Source organism: Sciurus carolinensis, chromosome 11, assembly GCF_902686445.1.
Source record: "Sciurus carolinensis chromosome 11, mSciCar1.2, whole genome shotgun sequence".
Taxonomy (NCBI): domain Eukaryota; kingdom Metazoa; phylum Chordata; class Mammalia; order Rodentia; family Sciuridae; genus Sciurus; species Sciurus carolinensis.
The window spans coordinates 78,694,267-78,716,946 of NC_062223.1; the positions used below are offsets into that span (position 1 = coordinate 78,694,267).

Consider the following 22,680-nt stretch of genomic DNA (forward strand, 5'->3'; position numbering starts at 1 on the left):
TTACAGGGATTAAATAAGTTAATGTCTATAACAGCACCTGGAACAGTGAAAGTGCTCTGGATATGTTTTAGTTATATGCTAATCACAAGAGTACAGATCCTTAAAAAAATTGTTGTCTATGATCAGGAATTTTCAAACAAATGACCATAATTGATTGTTCTGGACTTTGTAACAAAGTGTGAAGTAAGTGATATGGGGTCAGAGATGGGAATACCTGTCTCATCTTTATAGGGAATGGTAGGGGTATGGTAAATTTTTTGAGGGTAGTTTGAGTCTAATCCTTAAAGAACATTTAGGAACACTTAGGACTATGAAGCAGTCAGAGACAAAATGGACAGTAGTTTCTGGTTGCAAAAAATAAAAATAAATAAAAATGGTTAGACAGGGGAGTGAGGTAGAATGTAGTGGTCAGCAGCACCATCACTTAGGAGCTTGTTGCAAATTATATGTCTGACCTTAAGAAAGCTATTTAACCTCCTTCTGCCTCAGTTGCCTTAATTGTAATTAGGGACAATAATGGTTTCTATCAAGAAGTTGTTGATAACTGTTCATTTTTAAACTGTTTAGAACAGTGTTTCGCGCCTAGCAAACACAGGATTAACCGTATTCACTCAGATGCTGCTTTTCATGGTAAGACTCAGACAGTTTAAGTCCTTGTTGTTCAATTTTTACTGTCCTTTTGATATTCTTGTACAGAAAGGACACCTGAAGGTAAGAAGACCTGGGGTTACACAGCCCAGTTATCAATTCCTAGCTGTGTAAAACTGAGTGAGTTCCTGAACATCTGCATTCTCATTCAGGGTATGGGGGGATCTTAATTACAACTGCCTCACTGAGATGTTGCAAGGCTCAAATCCAAGAATCCATGCTAAATTTACAAAGTCTTCTATTAAGATTTAATTTACCAGGGCTGGGGAGATAGCTCAGTCGGTAGAGTGCTTACCTTGTAAGCACAAGGCCCTGGGTTCGATTCCCCAACACACACACACACACACACACACACACAAGGCCCTGGGTTCGATCCCCAACACACACACACACACACACAAAATGAAGATTTCATTTACCATCTTACCATAAGTTCTTAAGCCACTGGCCTCAAACAGGATGCACTGGAAGACCAAGGAGGGAGGGTAAGGTAGGGTAGGAAACTTAAATGCTGTTACTTGTTTTCTCTTCTTATCCTCGACTGAAGAACACGAATGGTGTCACACATTTGTATACTGGTTCACAATTTATACAGAACTTTTATCTAAGTTGTACATCATAACATCCCTATAGGGTAGTATTAATCCTCCCTATTTTCTTTCTTTCTTTTATTTTCCCCCCAGAGCTGGGCATCAAACCCAGGACCTCCCGCTCTCTACCCCTCAGTTGCCCGCCCAGCCGCAACTCTATTTTTCAAGAAGGAAACTTTGGTAATAGCAGAGTGCATAACATAAACTCCTTTTGACTTAAGCATTTCTACCTCATCTTATCAAAACGACGAAATTGAGAGGGAGGACAACCACAAAATTTGCTAGAATCTTCAACAATACTAGGCACTGGCTTCGACCTTACGGCTCTGAATAACAATATACTGAGCGCCTTTCTGATCTATAAAGTAGGGGTGACAAGACCTTCTCACAATTGTTGTGTGATTAAATAAGAACAAAGGCTGAGGGTGAACCTACCAGGTTGCAGTGCCTCAAGTAAATCCCTTCTTTCCTTTGACAGATATAGCACGAGATACCACTATCATTCCCACTTCACGTATGTGGGAACCCAAAGTCGAGAAACCTCCGGTTCCCCCTCTCTACTTGCAACTCCGTAACCCCGAGACAGGGCACGATCTCTGTGATGTCCACTGTTCTCGTGGCGTGGACTCTCTCTTCTGGAGTGGTCGTATGGATGGCCGGAGGCCACTGATATTTGTCCCCACAACTCTTAGGAATCTGATCCTAATCCTCAATCACGCTTCAAGAACGAAGCTACGTTCCTATCATCCCTAACCTCGCCGGAGTAAAGGTCGCCGAGAAGCCTCAGCTCCAAATGCCGGCGCCATCTTGGCCGGTACGTGTGACGCCACACGTAGCAGAGAGCGCAGCCGATTGGCCGGGGAGACAGCAGCCCAAGGAGAGGCGCGCGAAGTCGGAGAGTGGAGGGTATGTGGGAGAAGCCAAAGCAAAGGGAACTACAATCCCAGCCTTCCTTGCGCGTGCGACGGCAAAGGGGAGCGAAAGAGGATGGAGTTTGGATTCGGACCACAACTCCCAGCAGCCCACGCGATGTCTGCTCTTTCAATACGCGAAGGAAAAGAGGGACAGGATGAATGGAGGGCCTTTTGGTGCCCGTTCTTCGAAAGGCGGGAAAGGCGAACTACACCTCCCGACCAGCAGCGCGCGGCTGCGCCTGCGCCCTGGTACCTGTCGCCATCTTGCCCCTTCTGAGGCACCGCAAACAAACCCAATTCCTGGTGTCTCCTAGTCTTGGCGGAGGAGCATTTTAGATGAGCCCCGAAAGGCCGGGCAGGTGGGTGACTCTCAGGCAGGGTCCTGGGAAGAGCTGGCAGGCAGCCAGGGCAAAGGAGCGCCGAGCCAGGCATTCGGAGCCCGGCTTGGGGCGTCCAGCCCCATCCTCCGTTGTTTCCTAACGGGATCGTGGGGCTCCCGGAGGTGGACTGAGGGGAGCTCCGGCAGGCCTGGTGCTGGGATGCCAGGGGTCGGGCTCTGGCAGCCTCCTGGCGAGTCCCGCTCAGGCTGGCTGTCCGCACGCCTACTCTTTCTCCGTTGTCCTCTCCGCTGAGGAGGGAGCGAAGCGCGGATGCCGACTGGAGCCCCTGACACCCGCTGCTGGCCGGAGGGACTTGGGTCGCGCGGGCTTGACATTGGGATGGGCGCTGAGAGGCGCGGGCGCGGAGCCTGGGCGGGCTGCTCCTGTTGTGGTGCTGCGAGAGAGTGCGTGTTTGCAGAGGGGGCGGGGCGGGCTTGCCTCCTTGACACTTGAGTGGGGAGGATTCTACGAGGTCGGTGTTCCGAGAGCGGGCTCCGGCAACTACTGCCCAGGTTTCTGATGCGCTGCGGCCGGGCGGTGGTTTCTGCTGGCGGGGACGCGTTGGGATGCCGTGACGTGGTGCTCGATTCCGGCGGCCACCGGCCGCCTCCAAGATCCTATCGGGAGGCGGGGACAGGCTTGTGGAGGGAGAGGATTCCTTTGGCTCTGCCCCTTCTTCCTCCTCCCCACCCCTTTTCTTTATGTCATCCTGCCAGCTGGGGCGCGCAGTCCAGTTCTGCTAGCTCTGGGTTAGTTCTGAGCTGAGAGGACTATGGAAGTAGGGGGAGGGGGCTTAACTTCGGGCGCAGAGTTGGAGTTAGCAGCCCAAGCGCCTGGAACTGGATACAGCAGTTATTTCTGTTTAGTCTTGGACTCCTAGGCTACATAGTGAGCTCGCTCGCTCATTCATTCATTCATTCATTCATTTTATTCTCCTGCAAACCATTCTTTTTATCTGTTTTACAGATATTTACAGGGGGTCTACAATGTGCTAAGCAGGTATTGCGTATATCCCCAGCGCTGAACTTTTTGTCTTCTAGACTAGGGAATTCCCAGTAGGAAATAAGTTCCTGGCATCTAAACTTTTGCAAGTGGTGGTTTAATGACTACAGGGTCTAAGTTAATATTTCATGACTAAGACTTGAGGGGAGAGTTCTTTATTGAGTTCCATTAACCCAAGTGACATGCTAGGAGCCTTACTTATTTTATCTCATGTAATTCAAGAGGAAGTTGAGGGAAGTCAACTAACACGCTCCAGGTTGCACAGGTAGACCCATCCATTTTCAAATTACATGTCAGCCACTATGAAAGAACTTGACATACAGTGTTCTTGAATACTTATAACAAACTGGGTGGTATTAACTCTGTTTTAATAAATGTGTGTAGGTTCAGAGAGGCCAGTTTGCCCAGGATCACACAACCAGTAAGTTGGAACTAGGAACTAGAGGTGTCTGACTCTAAAGCTTGTTGTGGTGTTTCCAGTGATAGGCTGGATAGTAAACTGTTCAATGATAATTTAATTTTTCACTTGTCAGAAGTTGGAAAGTGTGGTAAAACGTTATTGTGAGATATCTTACTGTTTTTACTATTTTGTTTTTACTTCTGATAGGGAGGACAAGCTCTTTGGGGCTACCAAACAGAAGCAGCAATGCCTGTTGTGTGGCCAACCCTTTTGGATCTCAGCAGGGATGAATGCAAAAGGATTCTTCGAAAATTGGGTATGATTTTCATTTTTGATGAAATGAAATTATGTTTCATTATTTCATTCTGTGATGGTTTCCCTTTTTATTTGGATCATGGTTGTATGGTGTAATATCTCCTGCTACACAGGTCCTTTGGTGATATTGTTTTTCCAGTGCTTAAGATGGTGATTTGTACATAGGAGGTACATGAATCATCATAATATGAGTAGCCAAGACTCATTGAGAATTGTTTGACTATTCTGGGTCCATTACACTCAATATCTCACATAATTCTCACTTAAACCTAAAAGGTGGGGGTTTTGTTTTTTGGGTTCTTTTGGTCCTATATCTTAAAGATGAAGGTTGGAACCTAAGGGAATGCTGACAATAAGTTTGAGTCAGTATTTGACCTAGGGAATATGATTTTCAGTCACACTTTAGCATATTCTAAACCTTCATGAATGTATGTGTACATACTATTTCTGAATTCTCAGTTAATGCAAGCTATGCCTTTTCTAAATTATATTTTATTACTATCAGTAATAAAACACACTTTACCTTTAGAATATATAATTTAGTGCTTGTTTTTCCTTACAGCAACCTTTCTCAACTGGCATTTAGGGAGAGAATTAAGTCCTAATGTCAAAGTATCTATCAGATATAATGGACTGACTTCTCCCATACATCTAGAATGGTATAATTTATGTGCCATCCTTGGTAAAATTGAGAAAAAGTTACCCAAATTATTTTCTGTGTTCTGTGATTCATATGAAGATTCATGGTTGAGAAATGCTGTCTTAGACGCTAGGGACCTTATTTATCACTGAAGTCTCAGATTAGTACAATAAATGAAATAAGTGAAAAATAACTTGAAAAAGGAGAGCAAATGTTTTGGCAGTGGGCCTCAATTACTTAGATAAAGGACCGGTGATAATTCCTGACATCTGAATGTGTAGTGTTTTAAGCAGCTACTTTCAGACAAAATTTGTTTGCAGTTAAATCTTTGCTTCAAAGGAAATCTTTGTTGGGAATTTCTGTATTTAAATCAGATAGAATCATAACTACTCTGACCCTGCCTACTAATAACTCTTGCCCTTTTTATTCCCCTCAGGCTACTCTGAGGATTTCAAACCACTTCCTAATATTTTAGCAAGTTGAAGAGAGTTATTTTTTTCTGGGGATGTGCTGGAAGATGTCAATCATCCATCTCTTTTTAAAATTGTACCCTATATCCAAACTTTTAGTACTAATTTGAAGATAGTTTTCTATACACTAGCAATTAGCATAACTTGCTATCTTTGATTATAAGTGAGACTCATTTCATAGCTGAAGTTGTTACAGAGGAACAGAGAATAGATTGGATTGGGGTTTCTGGGTTTTGGGGCCTTAAATCAAGATATTGTATTTAAATATAAAAATGGTAACCTGGAAACTGTTAAGTCGAAATTTATCCCTAGCTCTTCTCATAAATGGCCTGAGGTGATCTATAAAAATGGTTTGGTATTCAGTGACCAAGAAAACCCCACAAAATCAAGAGATTAAAATCTTCATGTTCATTTTAAGCATACTAGTGAAGCTGCCCAGACCAGTAAGGGTATTCTACCTGAAAAGCCGAGAAGTATCAAAGGTGTCACTTTGTAGATGTGATACTTATCATTCTGTCATTACAATGATAGAGTTAGGAAATTTGCCCAGATCAAACAGGGGCTGGACACAGGGTTAGTATCCCAAAAAGAATGCTGAATTTTTGATGCCCATGCTTTAAAATACAGTAAATAATGCTGAACTTTTAGGTTTATGTGTAGATTCTCTGGTCTTTGAGCATATCAAGGTGAACAAATCACCCAAGATGAGCCATGGTACTTACAGATGTTAGGATCAGATTAACCCATTCATGAGCTCCCCCTCGCACATCAAGATGATCCTTACTGGAAAGGAACAGTTGTTCCTAAACCACAAAAGGTTGAGTGGAAGAAAAATGTATCACAGGAGAAACTGAAGAAACAAAAACGTCCAGTACAGAAGTGAATTCATCGTAAATAAATGCAAACAAACAAAAATTTTTGTCAGAGCTGTGTGGGTAATGCTGCAATAGAACTGTTTCTATACAAAAGAAAACAGCCACCCTACATGGTGATATGTTCAATGACACTTTGGGAAGTGAGCCTTCTTAGTGATTTGCCAAAACACTTCCTCCCCACCTGTTGACTCATTATCATAACAAGGAACCTTTGAATTGCCTTCAAATGCTAGCTGTAGGTCCAAAGTTTAGAGAAGATACCTTATTTAAAAATTGACTTAAAACAGTTTTAAAATTAGTTTTGTCCTTTTAAAAATAGTTATGATAGTTATAAACCATTTTAATGTAAGATACTAAAAAATTTTACTTAATTATCAGGAAATTGGGATAGAGAATTTATGATGCACTGAATGTACCAGTGATAGGTAGATGCTTTTTACTTTCTGTCCTGCCTCTCCCTTGCCCTAATTTTAAGAATACTCCTGAGCTATAACACTAACATGAGGCTTTATGGATTAGTATAATTGAATAGCTGATTGTTTAAATGGTGGCTTGAGGGCCTTATAAAAATGGTATGACTAATCTTTTGTTTTTTGAGGGTTCTCATTTATCATGTCATTATACTTACTGTGTTGGCATTAGCACTGTATAATACCAGAGAGGCTGGGGTTGTGGCCCAGTGGTAGAGTGCTTGCCTGGTGTGTGTGAGGCTATGGGTTCGATCCTCAGCACCACATTAAAAATAAATGAATAAAACAAAGGTATTATTGTGTTCATCTACAACTAAAAAATAAAAATTAAAAAATTTAAAAATGCTAGAAATGCAACCAAGTTTAAAATATATCAGGATTTGAGAAGATCCATAAAAATGATTGTCAACAAATGTGAAGAAAAATTGGGATGCTAGAAAGGGTTCATTACAGTGAGTGAATTTCTGGAGGAAGTGCTGTGGATTGCCCAGCTGGGTCAGAGTCCCAGTTTTGTTTGTGTGAGGTTACTACCTCCTAAGTTTGTGTACAACATTTTAGTTAGATTTAAAATGAAACTTAAGCCAGGTACAGTGGTGCTGACCTGCAATGCCAGCAATTAGGAGGCTAATAGAAGGATCCAAGTTTGCGATCAGCCTCAGCAATTTAGTGAGACCTTCAGCAGCCTGTCTCACAATAAAAAAAATAAAAGAACTCAGATGTAGCTTAGTGGCAAAGTACCCCTTAGTTCAATCCCCAGTACCAAACAGAGAGAGAGAGAGAGACTTAAATGTTTGCCATATTTTGTTTTCTTTGAAATAGTGTCTTGATCACCATAATTTCCATAGGTTGAAAGGGAATTTCTTTTTCTTTTTCCTCTAACCGCCTCCTCCCTCTGATCTCTCTATTTCTTTTTATGGCATTGCCATTCTTAATACTTTGCAAACTGTAAAACTTGACTTTTTTTTTCTTCTGCCATTACTTCCACAATCAGTTAGTTACTTTGTCCTAGTAAATAAAACTTTTTAGGCAGGAATTAGAAAGTTTTCTTAGCCTGGCTACAAACTACTTTTCTATTTTATCTTTCTTTATTACCTTACATGTGTGAATAAAACCTTTATAATAGTTGTTTTTATGTATTTATTAGCTCCCTTGTTGGATTTTAATCAACAAGAGGGACTTTTGGTCCTACAAGTATTTTTCATGGCACCTTGTAGTAGTAATATTCAATTAGTAGTTTGATTTGAATTAGCGACTATCCAAGACAGATATTTTACTTTCTTTAGTGTAAAACTCTCAAATATAAGTTACTAACTGTTTTTGGACGATAACTGAAGTAGTACAAAATGCTACCTACTCTTCTACCCTCTCTATTTTTGCACATTTGCATCCTCCCCTCCCTACTTGGAGCACAGTTCTTTTTCTGTTTAAAGCTTGTATTTCCAGACTGGAGGATGTGTTTCTCTTCTGTGCCTTTACCACTGTATGTAAACTGTATCATAATTGCCTGATGATTTGTTTCACTGTAGCTGTATCCTACAGTTAACTCCTTGAGGGCATGGCTTAACACACTATCTGGCATGTATCTTTATTGATTTGTTGTATATTCTATAAATGGGAGCATTAACATTTAGAATATAGTGTGGTTACCTTCAGTGCCTTTCTGTCCTCTATTCTGGGTCCGTTTTCCTTGAACTAAGTATTTCCTTTACTACTTCAGAGCAGCAGAGCCTTGTCCTTCAAGAGAAACTATAAATGTCTATAGTATCTAGTATAGATTGAACATTCAGGATGGTCACACTTAGGGTAATTCAGTTGGACCCCAACATTTCTGTCTAATGTAATTGGACTGCTCTTCTATATAAAGCTTCTTTGACAGAATTGTAAATGATAAGAGCTGAATGAGGCTATTGGTTTATTATTGGTACAGCATCTAGTATGTAGGCATGCCTGTGTTCATTTGTCCCACATTTATTGTCTGTTGTGTCAGGCATTAGCAAATGGTAAATACTTGTAGCAGATATCTCTAATCTGGATATTTATGTCCCACCATTCTATTTGTTCAAACATACCTGTTTCATAGTCTTGATGGCTAAAAGCAACAAATATTATTTCTTTCCATTCTATAAATTGCTGGTGTTGTCTGAGCTCTTTCAAATGGCTTTCCTTAGCTGAACTTAATTGGGGACTAGGTGTAGCTAAGATGACAGGACCTCTTCATGTGGCCTTTTATTATGGGCTTTTTTACAGTTTGATGATCTTAGAGTTCCAAGAGAACAAGACCTCAAGTGCAAGTGCTTTGCAAGCATCTGTTTGCATCCTGTTTTCTCATATTCCATGGGTTAAAGCAAGCCAGTGAGCCTAGAGTCAGTGTGGGAGGGGCTGTACAAAAGCTACATAAGGAGGCAGTCATGTTTCATTGACGGCCCTTGAAAACTTTTACTTTTATATTTTAACCAGTACTGGGGACTGGTGGTTTCATTTCATAATGGAATAATGTAAAGAGTGAAATGTAAAGAGTTTCTATGTAAAGAGTGAAATGAAGCTGTTTGGTATTAGAATTCAGTACATTATGTCCCCTTTCTTGGTAAGAACATTTTATGTTTCCTTACTAGACATTTTGATTATAGTTTTTGTAGGTAAAGAGGATCTTAGATCTGGAAGGTACCTACAAAGTATTTTTTAGGTAAGGAAACAGGTTCAGAGATGAGAAAGGACTTGTCCAAGATCACATAACTAGTAAGCAGCAGTGCTGAAGCCAGTATTTTGGTTCCTTATTTTAGTTGCATGGTACTTACAGTACTCTAAATTACCCAGAAGTCAGGTGGAGTATAGTTTAAATTCTTAGGCATGCTTAAGGAATTATTTCAAGGGTTGATCAGTGAAGGTACCTTTCAATAATGCTAAGAATTTCTCTTATCATCCTTATTACATAAGCTGAAACTTATTCCAAGTTGTTAGTAGCATGTGAGTTAAAGGCTCTTCAGGGATGGTATGTGAGATTTTTATACCAAAACTTTTTACATATATGATTGATGTGAGGCAATAGGAAATAAATGATATAAATTATAAAAGCCACATTTTAATCTTACTAGATTCAATTTTTGAAAGGAATTTTGAAAATATTTGCATTTAACTGATTTTAGGTTTCTAGCCCTGAAATTTTAACTATGCATAGTCATAGTATAAAAATATTAAGGCATATCTTGATAAAATAATTTTCTTTTTCTAGAATTGGAGGCATATGCCGGAGTTATCAGTGCACTTCGGGCACAGGGGGATCTCACCAAGGAAAAGAAAGATCTTCTTGGAGAACTCTCAAAAGTTCTTAGGTAAATTATCATAAAACTTTGGGTGATATGACTCTAGACATTTCTTTTTGTGGGGGTTCATTACTTTTCACTCTAAAGTTGAAGAACAGAGTTATTCAAATTGTTGGTATTTAGAGATCCTATTTCAGTTGTTTGCTCTATTAGAGAAAATTGTGCAACTTACCCTTTATTTTGTAATCCATTCAGAAAGGGTATAAAGCAGGCTCTTTTAATTTTGGATTTCTTGGGAAAGGAAGACATAGGTGAAGGAAATAAGAGGTGACAGCAAATGAATATAAGATCTAGAGTGGCATTTGTTGGAGGGAGGGAAGGGATGCAAGGAAAATACCTACCATGTAATTGGATGGTAGTTATGCAGTCATAATGTTAAGCAAACTGTCCCTTTAGCTTCACTAGAGTGGTACTTAAATCCAATAAAATATTCTGATGAAAGGAATTTCCTTGGTACTTTGTTTTGATCCATTCTAACTAACATCTTGAGCTTTTTTAGAAAATGTTTTTTAAATTGAAGTTTGCTTTCTGCATTTAAATCCATCTTGTCCTATTTTTTTTTTTAAGTGAAAATATGGAAGAGACTCTTCCTATTTCACATTAATATAGGGGTATTGTTGAGCCAAATTCTCAGTCTTATTGTTATGTTGTTTATGTTTCCTTATAAATTCTGCGTTTTAGCCCCTCAAATGTTTTGGTCCATGGTATATCTCTAGTTTTAATTAGTAAAAGTCCAATTGGAAGTGTGGTATTCATTTTATTATTTATGAATAGAATGGGTTTAGCCTTTTTAAAAAAATTGTTTAATATTAACTTTATATGTATTCACTGTAGGCAAAGGATCAATATAAGCACATTTTTACCACTGGTAACATAAAATAATGTAGAAGACAGCTGAAGTAATGAGTAATAAAAAGATTATTGCTCTGGTGTCAAGTTTCATAGCACACAGCATTATCTTGCCACTGTTGTTTCTTTATTATATTCACTAAACATGAAATTATGGACACTTAAGCTTTAGAAAAGACTTTAGAAGATTTTGTTCTAAGTGCCCAAATCCTCTTTTCATGCATTGGTCAGTCAGCAGTCAGCAGTCATGATTAGGAGGTCATTGAATGTCTGTTTGCATATTTAGATAAACAGAAGCTCTGCTAATCTTGTCCAAGTCTGAAGATTTCTGAGATTTGGAAGTAATGCCTTGATATCAGGCTGATTTTTCTGTCTATGATTTCTAATTTATAGCTAATTTTTTTCTGCATTTACACAGAATCAGTATGAATCACTTTTCTAAGACTTTGAAGCATTTGGAGATATATATTAGGCTCCTGTCTATATCTTTTCACAAAGCAATCTTGTCTCCTACGCCCAACAAAATGTTGACTTAACCATTAATGAAAGTATAGAAGAGAACTGCCTGCTTGGCAGAGTTCTATAATGGCTATTTTTTTTCATAGCATCTCAACAGAACGTCATCGTGCTGAAGTTCGGAGAGCAGTAAACGATGAACGGTTAACAACAATTGCACATAAGTAAGCCATTAGTTATACCACCCTGATTTTTTATGATGTAGTATAACATAGTTTTGAAACAGTCTTCCTATTGTGTAGCAGATTCCTGAGTCCTTTATCTTAATAACAATATCTTATACTCAGGGACCCTGACTATAGTGGTAACTGTTTATTCAATTGGTTATGTTTTTTGCATTTTGTTAGGCAAAGTACTCAGGTCAAACCCTGTTACAAGGTAATCTCTGTTTAATCAAAGATCACTTCAGGTTAGCAGATGATTCAGTTACTTACAGCTAAATAACAAAATAATATGCCTCCTCAAATTGAAAGTCCTAGAGGTTCTTTGTAATGATATTTGATATGTATATTACTTAACAATAGGCATTATAACTCTTTCATATCTGGCTCTAATTATTTCATGTATTTTGAGATTCAGAAAATAAGACTAAAATGTATGTTCTACTTTTAAGAAATATGAGTATATCTTAATTTACCTTAAAAAGCTAACAAAATAAAATGATAAAGGATTCTTATCAAATTGTTTTTAGATCATTAGAACTGACAGATGGGGTGGAGGGTAGTGGAGGACTGAGGGCAGGAATCAAGTATTAATTGAGTTGTATGGAGACAGTGCCTCCTAAAGAATAGAAAGGAACAAAATAATCCTTTCATTGTTAATATAAGATGATAGAAACATTTCATAAAATGTTACAATATAATTCATTTGTTTTTTTATTTTTATGTTTAACATTAAATAAACTAAAGGAAAAAATTCAATGCATTTCCATAATGTGATAACTTAAACTATGTATTTAAATCAATTGGCAGAATTTGAATTGACCTTAAAGATCCTTTAACTTTGTGTTGTGCTTCACTGTCCCTCATTTTACTTAACACATAAAATGGGGTGCTGTCTTTTTAACAGCATAGTTTGAAAGTTGAGCTGTTTATCCTGCAATTTTGAGATTCTTCGGTGGGAGGTATGCACTGTAGAAATTCTGGAAATTTTCCGTTAGACATTTAGGATTTAGTTGTTAGGGTAACAAGGTTGAAACATTCATATATTAATGTGTTCCTTCTTTAATGTGTTCCAAACTTCTGAATTGGGATGCTCTAAAAATAATAATGATAACTGACCTTAGATTCTATTTTGAGAACTGGTATTAGGAAATTTATGTGTTAGATAATAACAGAAAACAGTAGCTTGTGTTCAGAGGCACTTAGAGACAAAATTAGTACTTTAGAAGCATTGGAACAGTATTGTGGGCAACTAGTTGTAAGTTGATGCATCAGTGTCATACTTAAAGGATAACATTTATTTAGTCTCCTTTTCCTTTTTTCCCCTTTAAAGAATGAATTTATCCTTATATTTGGGTGAAAGACCAAGTTACAGGTATGCAAATAGGTTATTATTATTTCAGGCTTTTTCTTGTATTTATTTCCAAATTGAAGCTCTCAATTATTCAGGGGCACATCATTCCATTTATGAATTAACCATGCCCCTTGCTTTTCCTTCTCTTCCCCTCCTCCCCTTCCTAATACTGCCCACCCTTTAGCCATTTTGCTGCTTGGGAGTACCTCTAGTCAGAGGGTGGGAAGGGAGAGGAGGTGAAAATTTTAATTAGTCATTTTATTACATGTTAGTTGTCTTGGAAAAGATTTGGTGGAAGAATTTACTAGTATTTGCCAAAATATTTTTGGATAATATATGGGTTTCTTTAATCTATGTGACCTCTCCCTTTCCCTCCTCTCTCCATTAGCATGGATAATTGAGAGTTGGCTTTTATCTGCCTGTGTTTCCTCTTTTTTCTCTCCTTTCTGATTTCTTTAATATATGAATTTCATTTTTTGAAAAAAGAGTTTACTTCAGTGTATAATTTTAAGCTTCTTAGGTCTTTCTATATTCCTGTTTTAATATTTTACATTGTGGTTTTAGTTTGACCAGATGTTGTATTTATTTGTTGAGCCCAGGGGTCAGTGAGTGGGGACTGATGACTGCCTTCTTCCCCACATAAGTAGCAACAGAGCCTAGTTCCAAAGATTATCTATGGGAGGGCTTCATACTCTGAGTTTGTAAAAACAACTAGAGGAATGCATCTGAACTGCCTGCATTCCCTTTCTCCTCTCTTTTCCCTCCCCCACTCAATACTGCAGTTTAGGCCAGAAAGAATGTGGTTGAAAGGTGATGAGAAAGCCCAGAAGAGAATGAGCACAAAGGAAGGAGAACAAAAGGAGTGGGGTGTCTGTGATCAAAGCGAAGCCATGCTTGTGGCTTGATGCATATAGCACGTGTTTATTGCTTGGCACCAGGCCACTTACTAAGTTTGGTACTGTAATTCAGTTTTGAATTAGAACAGAATATTAAAGTCTCAGGTTTTTTTTGTTGGGCCACTCTTGCCTGCTTTGTCTCTACAGTAAGAATAAAGTGGCTCTCTGGAATTTATGCCCTCTTTAATCCTTTCACCATCAGTCAAATATTCCCAGGATACTGTGTTTCTGTGTGAGGATGAGAATTTCTTATTGGTGGTACCCGGCACACCAAAGGATGGATGGGGGAGGGACAAGGTAGTTTCATTAGTATCATTTTAGATTTCTTAGAATAAGGGCTGGAGCAAGGTTTCCACCCTCCTTTGTCCTACTTAGTATAAATAGAGAGGCATGCTTGCATCTACACTGGTATCCCACTGAAGCCCTTCAGTAAGATATTTAAAGTTTGTAAATTCAGTTTAGATGACTTGTGTAACTAATGCATATTTACACCCTAATTACTAAGCAAATAGGAATTTTGATCTAATTCTAACACAGTATTTAATTTTTCACTCACTTAAAAAGTTTGAGCATGCTTGCATGAGTGGAAATTTGGAAGATTTATAGATCTAAAAGTTGCAGTTGTGCCTTTTGCACTATAAGTTTTGTCTTTTCAATAGCATATATTCATGTGCTTCAGATTATTAATCTTCCATAATTTCTGCCACCATTTAAAGAATGAACCAGGTAAGTGTAGACATCACTTTGTGTGGTAACTCACACCAAGCAAGTTTATTAGTGATACTCTAATAAAATGTTAGCAAAATAGAAGTAAGCCAATAAAATACTAAGTAGCTTTTAGAAATTTTTCCTTTAACAGTTAGCTATACTCTTTTCTGTCTTTCTTGTTCATGCCACTTTTTCTTTTCCAACTAGCATCAATATGGAGTTTATGTAATAAATTTGTGAGGGTTATCAGGATTTCAGGAACTCCTCTTTTCCTCGTCTAGGATAGGACTGTGTTAAAGTATAAGGGAATTTATAGATTTTCCACAGTAGCTCAAGTCGACTAATCAGCTTCTAGAAAGTCCTTTCTGAACTGATATCCTTCTTAAGCTGTGAAGTGATGTATTCATAGTGAAAGTTGGTAGTCATTAGACAATAGTGCACAAATTGGTGTAAATCAAGGGCAAAAGTTAGACGTAAGAGCCAATTGGAAAATTTTATACTTTCTACTGATGTAGGCAAATAATTTCAGTAGCATGATGTGTGCTTGTTGAAGGAGACATTTATTAGTTGTGGGACCTTAGGCAAGTTATTGCACTGCTCTGTAATTCAGTTTCTTCATCTATAAAATGGAGCTAATAAGACTATCAACTTCATAGGCTGTTGAGAGAACTACATGAGTTAATACATATAAAATGTCTAGAATAATGCCTGACATATAGTAAGTCCTTAATTGATTTTAATTATCATTGCTGCCATCATAGTTATTATCATCATTGTCATAATTCCACTGCCCAATAACAAGGACTTTTTTGTAGTCTATCTAAATCTAAAGAATCAGTGAATATACTGAATCTTAAACTCTAGGTTAGGTTGTATAATCTGTGGTTTCAAAAAAAGTCCAGAAATATTTCTGATTTAGTGAAGAGATTAATTGTTTCTGGATAAATAATTAGGGTCTTTCATGGAGCCAAATCAAAAGAACTGATAATTGTCTTTTGATATTGCAATCTCTGGTCAGATTCCTGGAACAAAACTTGTTCAAGAAATTTAGGGTAGAAAAACTTAGAGTGGTATCTGCTTAGAGACAGTCAAATTGCCTCAAATCCCTCTTAGAGTGAAGGGTGATATAAATAAAAAAATTACAATAGTAGCAGATTTCTTTTACCATTCTTATATCTGGTCTATTTTTAATAGGAAGGTTAATATAATAATGTAATGAACATTGACAGTGACACGTGCTGTCATATACAGCTCTCTTCTTCCTTTACTACCTAGTTCCCCTCGTTTACTGCCTCAGTTTCCCTTGTTTGAAAGCCTTTAGAACCTCTGGCCATTCAGGCAGTTAGATAATTCTGCAGAAGTTCAGTGAATTCCATCTTTAATTACTAAAGAAAATCTGATTTTTTTATGAGTGCTTTTTACTTTCTTGGTTTAATTATAAAATTAAGTTCCAAGAGTAGAAATAACAAGTTTTCATTAGGGAAAACAGATTTAAATTAATGAAAACAAAATATTTATTTAGAAGGCATAGAAAATTTTCTTATTATCAATTATGTTCATTATAAGATTGAGAGTACAAGAATCTAAGTGTGTGACATTCCTTGTATTCATAAGTTTAATCTTGCTTGCTTAAAATAAAGCCTCTCCTATTCATTAAGAGTACTTTTTGTAATTTAAAAAGTTATATTTATTTGATTCATTTTTAATAATTGAGAACCCTTGTAGCAGCATTTTCTCTTTTGTTTAGTATGTCTGGACCTAATAGCTCCTCAGAATGGTCCATTGAAGGTCGTCGGTTGGTACCATTGATGCCCCGGCTAGTTCCCCAAACCGCCTTCACTGTAACAGCTAATGCTGTTGCGAATGCAGCTATCCAGCACAATGCATCCCTTCCAGTGCCTGCAGAAACAGGAAGCAAAGAAGGTGAGTAGAAAAATAATTCTGTGTTAGTGATTACTTTTCTTGGAATTTTCGATAAAAGTTATCTCATTTTTCATCTATTTTGTCCCAGTATTTAAAAGTTATGAAACATAGTGGGTAACTCTTCTGAAACTAAAAACTGCCAAGTTTTTAGCCTCAACCCAAATTAAATCTTCCTTTTGTTGAAAGTGTGAATTATGTTAATGTAAAATTGTAGAAGCCTTCTTGGAATAAATTTTTGACATCAGTATATCTTGTTAGAAGTGAATAGAAGGCTTTAATGGATAGCATTAGAAAATAAATAAGATGACAGAAGTCATTTAGCTACTGGAAAAAAGATGCTGAACTGATAACTTTAAAAAAGAGTTGGTTTTTTTTTTTGGTCTTCTGGAATCAATGGTATATGCCTCTGATCTGTTCTAGTCAATGTGCTGAATTCATTACCTGGCAGATGGAAATACTTTCTCATTGTTGTTCAATCTAGTAATTGACACATGCTTTAAGAATTCTTGAATTCTCCTGAGGCCACTAAGAGTAATATTAAATTTGAGACCATACTTGAATTGACTCCAGTAGTGTAGGCTGGTTTTGTAAGACAGCAACCCTGAAAACAATGCATTTGTCAGACTATGAGGAATTCTTTTTCTTTCCTACCCATGGGCTATGGGGCAGAATGAGATACTTTATGCATTCCAGGCTCTCAAGGAAGCTCTGTTTGCATGGAAGTAGTTATTAGTGTACAAAACTTAGCCTCCATTTGGTCCCAGATTTCTCTGTTGTTGGAGAGGCATCTTTCTTCTCTTCCCACTTTGACCTTTTCCACCTACCAACTGTGGTAGAGTGGAAAGAATGTAGGATTTCCAATAGTCAAATCTGTATTTGAATCTTAGTTTGCTATTTCCTAGTTTTGTGACTGGCAGCAAGTCTTAGTATCTGTGAGCCTTGGATCCCCTTTAAAATGAGGATGTGGTGTGAAAATTAGTGGTAATATATGGAGAGGATTTGGTATATAGTATATGGTACCCAGTAAATGGTGCCTATGAGCTATTCTTGCTGTTGTTGAGCTGTGTCCCTTCACTGAATGACAAAGAGGTTGAAATTTGATGTTGTCATTATTTTAGTTGAGTTATTGTTGCCCCACTTGGTTGATAAATGACTAGTGATTTGGTTTATATAAAAGAACCTTATCTTGGTTCTTCTCTAGTAGCCACATCAGAAATTTCTGTGGTTAGGGAAGAATTATCCATCACCCATCTTTGATGCCGTTAGTGTTAAAAGGGAATACAAATATATACCATTGTCTGCCTCTTGCCATGAATGAAAAATGATTTTCATTTTTTGCTTAGTATAGCTTTGAATTTGATTTCTTTGTAGCTGTGTCCTCCATTGGCAAAGTCACCTACAGATAAATTGTTATATATTTGGGGAAAATCCCTTTAAGTGATGGTTTTCAGGAAAGCTTATTGATATATTTTTAACCCATGGACCTAATACTTAGTATTGGCCTCTAATCTCTGATCACATGAAAATGATAAAATTGGCCTGCAATAAAAATAATTTTTCTGTTGCCTGGACAGTTTTGGTAAAAGTTAACAGCAAACTTTTTTATCGTTCCTTCAGTAGTGGTTTGCTATTCCTACACAAGTACCACGTCAACCCCAACCTCTACCCCTGTTCCAAGTGGCAGCATAGCAACGGTTAAGTCTCCAAGACCTGCCAGTCCTGCCTCCAATGTAGTTGTCTTGCCAAGTGGAAGTACTGTTATGTCAAAAGTAAGTGATACTCTCAGTGTTATCAGGGCCATCTTGGCTAAATACTGCAGCATAGGTTCCGATTAGATCTGCCTTCCTGGAATAAATCATCAGGCCACTATTAGCAGTGGTTAGTTTTTGAAGGTTCTAAAGAATTCCTTTGTGTACATGTGACCAGGAATATATTGCTTTCAAATCTGTTCTGGGGTTTGAGAAATCACTTCTTTTTTGTTTTCTGTGGGGAATCTGCTTTGAACAGTGCTATCCTTCAAGTTTCACTTATTTTGATTGTCATGGAATAGAAATGGAAAGAATGTGCTTATATGATTTATTCAATGTCTACTCCTATAATTGTAATCTTTGTAGTGTCTTATATTTCATATAAAATATTATTTAACTGTTTAGATTCAGTGAAGCATTCTATAGAATCTTATATTTCTACTTGGCTATAACTTTAAAAAAAGTTTTTATATTTGTGATTTTTAACTCCTTGATTCTACCCTAGGAAGCATTTTGATTATCCTCTTCATCTTTTCTGTTATTTGGTGTCAAAGATATGGGGCTTTAATGATATGGTAAAAAATTATTTTATTTAAAAATTGCTTTTTTTTTTGTTTTGTTTTTGATATCAATTGGAAATCATTTGTATATGCTTTTCATTTTACTTAATGTAAGGTTGATTTGTTTTTAACTTTCAGATGTGGAGTTCACTGTTTTAGATAGAGCTAATTCTAGGTCATTGTTGCCTTGTTTTGTCTAAACATTGAAGGCATAAGGAGTTATATTTTATTGCCAACCCATGAGTTATAATGTATAATTTTTCTATGTCTGCCCTATGGATATTTCCTGTGTAGGTGGCTATGTATATTTCTCATTTGATTTTTAAGAAGTCTACAAAACCAATTGAGGTTTTTAGTGCATAAAGAACAAACTGAGAATCTGAGACTATTAATAAGTTTATACTTGATTTCTGTGGATTTAGCGAAGGTTGTCTTTTAAAATATCTCTAGAAACCCATTTTTTGATCATTTGTTTTTAAACACTGAAAGTGAATCTCAACATGAAAAAACCATTTCACAAAGCATGCAGTTTTATATAACGAGAAGTATATTGCTTCATACTCAGAAATCAGACTAAACAACTTTAGTTTAGTATATAATCAATTGTTGATTTACCTAACTTTGTATGTGCAAGGCACTATACTGGGGAAACAAACCAATAAGATCTAGTCATTTCCTTCTGGGAGCCTCTTAATAATGGGATATATGCTCATAAATAGTCACATTGACATGTATTAAGAGGTAAAGAAGAGAATGTACAAAGTGCTTTGTAAGTTCTGAGGAGATGTGGATTGTCTTTGCTCAGAGGAGTAAGGGCAAGCTTCACTGAGGAAGTGGTTTGTAGGATGATGAAGAGGTCTTTAGTGGTAGGTGGGATTCCCCAAAGAACAATAATACTACATAGAGATTCAGAGATTGAATATCTCTGTGAAATGATGAGTAGTTAGTTCAGCATGCCAAGATTATAGGGGTGCAGAGGATTAGGTGCACAAGGAATTATCATGTTTTTGGAAAGATATGGGTCCTTTAATGATATGGTGATGATTTTGTTCCACATCTTACAGGGAGATGAAATTACTAAAGAATTTTTAGGCAGTACATTGTCGTGATTAGATGTGAAATTTTGTAACTGGTAATGGAATGGAAGGTAGAATAGAGGTGGAAAGACCAGAAACATCAATATCTTTTAGGAGGTGATTGCTGAAATATAGGCAGAAGATAAGAAGACTTGACATGGAGAGGATTTAAAGAAGGAAAGAGGGAGAAATTTGAGGACTTATTGACTGATTGGACATAAGGCAAAAGGAAAAGTCAAGGATGACTTGATCACACACAGGTTTTTAAAGATAAAATATAAAATGCAGTGTTAGTTCAGTATAAATAGAAGGATATTATCATTGCCTTTCAGGTGTTAGCTGTTCAGATGAAGATGAAAAACCCAGAAAACGAAGGCGAACAAACTCCTCTAGCTCCTCTCCTGTTGTCCTAAAGGAAGTTCCAAAGGCTGTTGTTCCAGTCTCAAAGACCATCACCGTGCCTGTGAGTGGTAGTCCCAAGATGAGCAACATCATGCAAAGTATTGCCAACTCCTTACCACCCCACATGTCTCCTGTGAAAATAACCTTCACCAAACCATCAACACAAACGACAAACACAACAACACAGAAGGTATGTGGTGGAGGGAGTCTCTGTCTACCAGTTGTTGTTTCCATCTCTTTCAGGAAGTATGATTCTGATTTAACAAACTTGCACTGAGTGCTTACTATGTGCTTGGCATTATGCTGGGAATGTTCACATCTCGTTTAATTCTGCATGTAAAACTTGAGATAGGTATTATTATTTCACTTTTTGTAGATGAGGCTTAGATGTGGCATGATTATGCCTAAGGTGACATAGCGAGCAGATCTACTTCTAAGACTTGTGCTCTATTTGTTAATTGTAATGCCTTATGGAAAAAAATTAAAATAAAACATTTTTAAAACTTGTAATAACCTTTCCTTTAGGAACTCATTTTTTTTCTTTGTCAAAGTAACAAAACTGTCACAATTAGGTGTTTCTTACGAAAATGAAGAAATATAATTAAGTGAATAATTGTTATCTTCTCTTTTATTCTCTGAATGCTATCCCGAATGTGTTCCTAAGCTCTTTCCTAGGTATGTTTAAGTCATCAGTATTCTGTCAATTTCATGTTATTAGAACCCTCAGTCTTCCCACACTAATCTGGACTCATGTCTTTCTAGGATTATGCACCTGTATTTCTGGAATCTCCCTTTACCATCATTCTTATCTTCCTATATTTTAGTTTATTTATTCATTTTTCTAGAGCATATTTTCCAGTAGTTTTCTGGTGTATGGATATATGACAAGGAAATTTCTCGAGACCTTATGTGGTAGAGTGCAGTATTTTTTTCCTACCCTCTCACTTTCCTCATGGTTTAGTTAGGTAAAGTGTTCTAGGTTGGAAGTCTTTTTCCCTTGCAGGCTTTGAAGATATTGTTGCATTGACTACTGACTTCCACTATTGCTTTTTGGAAACCCCATGCCATTCTAATTTCAAATCTTGTTGTCTTTGAAAACTCTCAGTAACTTTCAGAGTTCTGAAATTTGAGGTAATGTTCTTTGGTTTGGATCTTCATTTTATCCATTAGATTGTATACTCGGTGGGCCTTTTCATTTTGGACATTTGTGTCCTTCAGTTCTCAGAAATGTCTTGAGTTATTTCTTTGATTTTTTTTCCATTTCCTCATTTTGGATCTTCTGTTATTTAGCATGTGGAACCTGAATTGATCTTACAGTTTTCTTATTTCTTCTCATTTCCATTTTCCATTTACTCCCCCCCCACTCTTGCATAGTATTAAAAGTTTGGATTCTGGAACCAGACTTTATGGATTCAAATTCCAGCTTTTGCCACTTACTAGATATATAACTGTGGGAAAACTAAACTCTATACCAAATTCTCTTATCTATGAAATAGAGAATACAATGTATTTTATAGGATTTTGGGGTATAAAAAAAAGAGATAATGTATGTAAAACTATTTGAATAGAGCCTAGCACATAGTAAATGCTCTATAAGTATTATTAGTGTATTCTGTATCCTTTAACCTTTTCATTCACTACTTGTATGGAGTTTTTTTTTTTTTTTAATTTCTATTCTTTTTTTAAAAATTATTTTATTCATTTATTCGTATGTGCTGCTGAGACTCGAACCCAGTGCCTCACGCATATTAGGCAAGTTCTCTACCACTGAGCCACAACCCCAGCCCCCTCTAGTAATTCTTGTTTTCTCTGAAAGTTTCCTTTTTTTTTTTCATGACATAGCATCTTGCTAAAGATTCTGTGAAAGCTTAGAATCATTGTATTCTTTTATTTGGTGATATTCATGATAATTTTTCCATGTTTTCTTCTTTCATGTTCTCTATCTTACCTGTAAGTTTTTTTTATCTATTAGTTTTGATCTCTTTCATTTCAAAATTTCCTTAAGCGTCTGGCTGTTTTTTTATATAAGAAAGTGATAACTAAAGACAGAAATCTCTGTCTGTATGAGTGGGTCATGTTGACTGATAAATTTTTTGTGAATTTTCCTAGTGACTGTTTTGTTAAGAAACACTACCTCTATCTCCAAGCACTTGTCACTATCTTTTAGGGCTTTTTCTTGAACTGGTCAGATTCCTCAGAGAAGAATCTTCCAGTCTCCTGCCTTGAGCAGTATAAATCTGACTGCCAATATTTGAGATTAACTGGAGGAAGAAGTCTGGATAACCTCATTATATTGACTTTACTTAATCTGTATTCAGTATAGCACCTGCCCACCTCTACTGTATCTGGTGTTATCACATTCCTTCAGATTTAGTTCTTCTCTCAAGACAATGAAGTCCTAGTCTTCCTTGAGATTTTTAACTAATTTTCCTCTCTTTATCCCCACTTTTACTCTCACTTCAG

The 22,680-nt window shown here is 37.1% G+C and overlaps 1 protein-coding gene across 13 annotated transcripts in view; it reads left to right on the forward strand.

The window, feature by feature from the left end:
- The first annotated feature begins 2,395 nt into the window (after positions 1 to 2,395).
- Positions 2,396 to 22,680, forward strand: part of Emsy (EMSY transcriptional repressor, BRCA2 interacting) — a 74,066-nt gene continuing 53,781 nt past the window's right edge. For 3 of the 13 annotated variants that reach the window (XM_047516805.1, XM_047516804.1, XM_047516807.1), the window contains exons 1-7: positions 2,396 to 2,511; positions 4,142 to 4,250; positions 9,934 to 10,033; positions 11,479 to 11,553; positions 12,884 to 12,925; positions 16,256 to 16,431; positions 20,148 to 20,407. In XM_047516805.1, coding sequence (XP_047372761.1) covers positions 4,181 to 4,250; positions 9,934 to 10,033; positions 11,479 to 11,553; positions 12,884 to 12,925; positions 16,256 to 16,431; positions 20,148 to 20,407 — 723 coding nt within the window. In that variant the 5' untranslated portion in view covers positions 2,396 to 2,511; positions 4,142 to 4,180. Of the gene's footprint in view, positions 2,512 to 4,141; positions 4,251 to 9,933; positions 10,034 to 11,478; positions 11,554 to 12,883; positions 12,926 to 16,255; positions 16,432 to 18,048; positions 18,205 to 20,147; positions 20,408 to 22,680 lie in introns of all 13 variants that reach the window. The other 10 variants (XM_047516798.1, XM_047516800.1, XM_047516801.1 and 7 more) reach the window with 6 other exon arrangements.